The 6,255-nt window shown below is 49.4% G+C and overlaps 1 protein-coding gene across 1 annotated transcript; it reads right to left on the reverse strand.

Annotated features, from left to right (window-relative positions):
* Nucleotides 1-1,671: 1,671 nt before the first annotated feature.
* Nucleotides 1,672-5,814, reverse strand: LOC140916850 (receptor-transporting protein 3). The gene is made up of 2 exons (XM_073358737.1): nt 5,563-5,814; nt 1,672-2,677 (listed from the first exon to the last, which is right to left on the reverse strand). The coding sequence occupies exons 1-2, from the start codon at nt 5,706-5,708 to the stop codon at nt 2,125-2,127; spliced, it is 699 nt and encodes a 232-aa protein (XP_073214838.1). The 5' UTR covers nt 5,709-5,814; the 3' UTR covers nt 1,672-2,124.
* Nucleotides 5,815-6,255: the final 441 nt, after the last annotated feature.

Genomic DNA, 6,255 nt, shown 5'->3' on the forward strand with positions numbered 1-6,255 from the left:
TACAGACTCAGGACCCTGGGTGTGGAACCAAGCTCAGGGCTTGTGAGAAACGAAACTGAAAGGGGAGCTGACGTGCTGCCGGTCTGCAGGACTGCCCTGCCCACAGGGATCAACTCCAGATTCAGCCCGGGGACCACACATCCCTGCTGGAAGTCCGCAGCTTTCTCGCCCCCTCGTACACACACAGCCACCCCACGTGGACAGGGCTCCGCAGATTGGGACAGGGCTCCCCACGTGGACAGGGCTCTGCGTCCCGCTGTATCCCAGCTGGCTTTGCCGCACTGACTCCCTCCGGCAGGCATCTATCTCCCTTTCCATACGGGGGTGCTGCCACGTTGCTGCCACCAGGGGGTGCTGCTTCAGGGAGAAAGGGGGGGACTTGCAGCCGGGGCAGATGGTCTCTGGATCAACGTTTGGTGGAGCGTGATGGGACAGACACATGCTATGCATGTGGGGTCTTGGGGTGCAGTGCAAGAGGAGCAGGCCGGGGCCCCTTCTGAGCATGGGCCCGGCTCCATGGAGCCACTGGAGCCATTGTAAACCCGGCACTGAGCAAAACTCTACAAACTGGGAGTCATCAGTGGAGAGGGAAAAGCCCAGCGGAGGGATCTGCTGTCAGGTCCCTAGAGGCCAGTTCTCAGGGGGGAACCCTGCATGCAGGCCTGGGACTCACCAGCTCCCCACACAGCCAGTCCTGCCCTTGCCCTGGCTGGCTCCAGACTGCCTCAAAAATGGCCTCTCCCCTTTCCTGAGCTCCCTGGGAAGGGCTTCTCACTCCCTATTGGTGCCAGGCAGACTCTGAGTCTGCCGTGGCTCCCCCTCCCTACCAGGGACAGTGCACCTCCCCCTGAGCTGCCAGCAGACCGAGCCCCAGGAATCTAGGTCATCTCCTTGGGGGTTACACTTGTAACACCGCCCTTTAAAGGAAAGGGTGCGGAGGAGAACTTGCCAGGGGGTTGCAGCAGACTTTCCAGCTGGCCCGTGGGACGGGGAGGTTTCCAGGACGTTTCATGGGAACGCATCAGACCCTCGTTGAATTGAAAGGGCTCAAGGCCAGGCCAAGCAGCCTGACAGACAAAAGGCCTGAAGTTGTGAAACAGCTCCCAAGTGCGGGTGGGAAACGTTGTGTCGACAGTCACTGAAGTTACAGGCACCACGGAGGGTACCTAGACTCCTCGCGACTCGATTGCAGCCACATATTTAACCTCAGGCAGCTTAGAAAATCATGCCCAAGGGGCAGGGGTTCCGCCGGCCCAAGAATCAATGAAGCCCTAAACGCTCCTTTGAACTCCTGAGGATCAGGTGAGCTAATTCAAAGGTCTTTTGCCTGACGTACCTCTTTCTGTTCTATTGCTCGGCTTCTCCAGGGCTGGATCCTGGGAAAGATTATGCGATAATTAAAGGGCAGTTCTACTCTGAAAAATGACCACGTAAAAAGGCCACTTAGAGGTCCTTAGCTACCATCCCTCAATGGCTCCTAGAGGAAATCTGCTCAGCTGGCCAATAAAAATATTTTTTCTAGCTCTCAGCCCAGTGCACGCATTCCGCCCTACATAGACAGGTACATTATCTATTATTACTAGGCTTGGCAGAATTTGATTATTTATATAATTTTGGCAGGAAATAGCCACGGTTATTTTTAAGCATTTTTTTTTATTTTATTTTTATCTCTGTAAATTTTCACAGCTGCAAAACATAATGGCTTAGGCTTTTTCCCCCCCAAACATTTATTGATTTAAATTTTCATAGTTGTGGGAAATTATGAGGCAGGCGGGGGGTGGGGGGTCAGACAATAATTACTTCATGATAGACAATGCTGCAATTCAAAAAATTAACGCTTTTTAACCGTTAAAGCGCAAACTGTCAACATTGCCTGTCAAAATATACCAAGTAAATATCCTGAAATCAAATGCTAACAAGGCCCCAAGCAACATTTGTCTTACTTTGCCGATCGGTAAATTTCAATTACTGATGGAAATATTTTTGTATTGGTTTATGTGTGTGTGGTGGAAATTGACATTCACTGACATTTACGGAAAAAAATGTAATCTTTCCAAGCCCAATTATTACTCAGGTTATTACAGTTCAGTTATATTAGGGACAAGTATGAGTGTCGAATTTCCACTAGATTTTGAGATAAAGCAGAACAAAAATGAGCACAGCCAAAAAAATGACCAAACAACAAATGTAGCAACAGCAGCGCCGCCCGTCACAGCTGCTCCCCATGTTGCGGCTGCTCCCCATCTCTGCTTCGCTCCATTCCTCATGGGCAGGAGAGCTGCGTGGAAAAAGAGAAACAGCCCTAAAGAAGGTGTTGGCTGGTGCTTGGGCTTCATATTTCGCATAACAGATGCCCAGCTGGCAGGCTTCACAGTGGGAGCTGTCATGTGGCCCCATTATCTGAGCTTCCACGATGTTCTTGGACAGGCTGTTGGGACTGATGGCTTCTCTGTAGCATTTCCCGCGAATCTTCAGCATCAGGTTCTCCAGGACTCTCTCGGTGTTCTCCTGGCTGAATTCAGGCAGTTCCAGTTTCGGCACGAGACACTTCTTGCACTCCTGTCTGAAGATTTTCATCTTCACCTGGCCCCGTCTCTGCTTCCGGTCCAGGTGCATGTGGAAGAGAATGTTCACCTGAGCTGAGTGCCACATATGCCAGCACTGTGAACACTGAAACCTAACAGGAGAAAGCAGGAGACAAAACTTAACCCAGATTCAAAGCCCTGAACCAGCTGCAGCTGCTAATCTGAGAACTCAGCCTCTGTCCCGCAGGAGGGATTCTGGAGCACTGTACACAGGAGGGGTCGATCGAGCGGTGTAGGAGCGCTATCTACTAGCACTGAGGATTGTACAGCACCGTTTATTAGTTAGTAGGTTCAATACAGCTGTCGTCGTTATGCCTTGCAGACGGTTTCCAGCATGAGTCCACTCTAAACAGGATGCTTCTGCTCCTCTGTACGATGGATATTGAGACCTGGTTTTGGCTACAGATGTTTGACGTTCAAATAGCTATGGGCTCTGGTGACCTCCAGGCCATATCTCATGCTTCCCCGATTCCTAGAATTCCTTCCTGATCTGGAGCAGCAGCTATCGGATGCTGACGCAACACACAGCTTTTTGTAACGGCGACCCATGTGTGGTGACTAGGGCCAGGAAATAAAGAGCAGTCCGTTACCAGCCCCCCTGCATGTCATGCCCTCACTGCGTCTTAGACCACAGCTCCCCTTGGCCACCTTCACACCCCTCCTCCAAACCTACTGCTTCAAGAAGGCTTTGGAGCTGTAGCCCCTCAGAGGTTTAAAAATAATAATGGTCGTGGTCATAAAAATCCCCTTTAGCCCCATCTATTGAGTGTTTAAGCTTTCTAGGGGCAGAGATTCGTTGCTATATGGCTGAGAGTGCCTAGCCCAAGGGAGTGCAAGCTGACAGAGGCCTTTGGGTCCTATCACCATACAAATAACTGTACATCGCATGCGTTAGCGTCCTAAGTGACCACACGCTCATACTGTCCTCTCCCTCCTCTCTCCCTTTCCCGGCTCCTCCTTCTCCTCCTTAATTGAGATTGTAAGCTCTTTGGGGCAGGAATCTCACTTTCATTGTATTGTACAGCCCCATAGTGCTACCTAAGTAACATATAACTATCATCCAAGTGTTCAGTAGAACGAGGTATAGTTTTAGCTGCTCCTGCATCCATATTTGCTCCCAGAATTCCTTCTGCAAGCCACTCCTTGGCGGCTGCCTGCCCACAGCAACCAGCCCCTGGCTCCAGCTGATCTTTCCATTGTTATATGGATCCAGGCTGACCCTTAGAATCTTCCTCTCCTTCTCAAGCCAGGATGGGCCCCGCTGCCTGGAAATGCAGGCAAGGAACACAGAGGTGACGCTAGAGAAGTAAAGCGCCAGCAGCAAAGCCGACCCAGTCTGGGCTTGGTGGCTCCATAGGCGCCTACGAGGAGAGCAAGCTCAGCATAATTCAGCAGCAATAAAGCTTCAGGCCTGAAGCCCTGGGGATGGGGAAATAAACACAGCGGATGAAAATCAGCAGAATGAGTGGGCGGCGGCACTGGGTCAGATTTTGAGATGACACTGACGATGTCTAGAAGAGTCGAGGTGGGTGTAATTCACTGCTTCCTCCAGCCCCGTCCATGTGCATGACCCAGCCCTCCGCTGCCACCCCTGCATTGCCTGGCCTCACTCACCCACCCCCATTCTACCCCTCGGCCTTCTCATCTCCCTCCTTCCAGGCCAACCTCTTGGTCTCTCCCCACCCCCTCTTCCTCTGCCCCTTCTTAGCCCTCCCCTCTGTCACCTTCTCCCTCCCTGCTGGTACTTTCCAGCCGCTTCTCCCTCCCCGCCCATGGCTTTCTGTGGTCTGTGACGGGTCTAGCATGCTCCAGAGCACTAGATTATGATGATAAACATCCAGCACCCAGATACTGCAATGATGGTCACACTGCAAATATTCAGGTAACTAGACATTGTTAGAACTGGTCAAATTATTCCTTAAGATTATTTGCAATGATTGAGCCCTATTTTCTGGTTAAAAGAAAAGGAGTACTTGTGGCACCTTAGAGACTAACCAATTTATTTGAGCATAAGCTTTCATGAGCTACATGAAGTGAGCTGTAGCTCACGAAAGCTCATGCTCAAATAAATTGGTTAGTCTCTAAGGTGCCACAAGTACTCCTTTTCTTTTTGCGAATACAGACTAACACGGCTGTTACTCTGAAACCTGTCATTTTCTGGTTAGTGAATCATTCATAAACTGATCCTGCATTTGTTCATGGGCTTGCTATTTGTAAGGATTCATCAAATGCTTTGGGCTAATAGCCTTCAGCTTCTTCCGTTGTTGCCAAGCTGGCTCTTTAACTGGTCACCTGAGCCACATGGTATTGCTTCTCCTCCCTGATTGGATGACAAGCTTTCTAAAGTGGAGGATAACAAACGATGGAGTTCAGGTGTGAATTTTCAGGCAATGAATCAATTCACTGCTGCTACATTTCGTGCAACTCCTGGGTTTCGCAAACATTTTGATAAATGCCCACTAGTTGTGCAGACATGGACAAATATAGAATAATATGATCTCACTTATCACAGGAAACGGAACTTGGAGCCTGTATTCACAAGAATATTAGCGAATAGAGCTTGCCGGAAAGTTCAAAAATGTCACCAAAAATAGTGCAAAAAATCCACAAAATTTGTCAGTAAACATCTCTTTGTTAGAGCCGATAAGTGATTCCTCCTGTCCTCCCTCCCCATGAAAAATTTTGAGGGAATGTCGAAAAACCAAAACATTTTCCATTTGGGGCTTTGGGGGAAAACCCCCTAAGTTTTTTGAAAAACCAGCTGTTTTTCATGAAAATTTCCATTTGATCCAAAAAGCCGTTTCCCTTTGAATAATCATTTAGGGGGAAGATTTGTCACCAGCCCAAGTCTTTGTGAATTAATTCTTCCTTTACTATTCAACCAGCTCTTAACAGCCTATGGTAGTGCTATAGAAGGAAGATGCAGCTGCTCACAAAGCCCTTTGCTAACCGTGTTCTCCTGCTACCTACCCCTCACCTGGCAAACGCATGTTGTTGCAGGAATTGCTTCCATCCAGGATCCCGGTCGTTGAACTGAAGGTTATAATCCGCCTTCAGAGTCCATGTGTCTCCTGGTTTCATCTGCCCAATCTTCTGAGAAAATATTTGCTGCCATATCTCCATGGTCCCAACTCATCTGCCTTTAGAGCTGGTTTTGTTTCTGGACTGTGACCGTGATCTGCTGAAGGGATCTGGACTGAAATTTAAGTCTCCTGGCTTGTGACTTCCACGGCTGTGGTGGGGGAAGAGACCTTTGCCGGTTGTTTTTCCTTTCCCCATGGCACAGAACCAAGTTTTGTGTTTGCAAAGGTGGACCTTTGCTTCCAGACAAAGTCCCTGTGCTGAGTCACACCCAGAATGACTTTGCTCACACTGCTGGCACTCCGTGGCACAATTTGGCCAGGGCACAATTTGGCCACAACACAATACGGAGCAGCTCTCCCAAAGGAGCCTGCTGTTTTTGCACCTGTAGGACGGTAAATTAGTGGTGGTGCACACTGGTGGCTCTCTCTGTCAGTGTCTCTGTGCATCTCCCATGCCAACCCAGCACTTCGGCAAGTCTGGGTGTGCTTAGGAAGTGTCCTAGGGAGTGTTATCATTTGGGGAGTTCAAATGATAATGATTAAGCTAGTATCAGGATGTTTCTAATATCAGGATGTTTCTAGCCGCC

This window comes from Lepidochelys kempii, chromosome 9, assembly GCF_965140285.1.
Source record: "Lepidochelys kempii isolate rLepKem1 chromosome 9, rLepKem1.hap1, whole genome shotgun sequence".
NCBI classification, from domain to species: Eukaryota; Metazoa; Chordata; order Testudines; family Cheloniidae; genus Lepidochelys; species Lepidochelys kempii.

Bases quoted from the DNA above. Each gene is read 5' to 3' on its own strand.
- LOC140916850 (XM_073358737.1), bottom strand. From the start codon at position 5,708: ATGGAGATATGGCAGCAAATATTTTCTCAGAAGATTGGGCAGATGAAA. The intron at 2,678-5,562 runs GTGAGGGGTAGG...TTCTCCTGTTAG, and splicing joins CAACAACATGCGTTTGCCAG to GTTTCAGTGTTCACAGTGCT.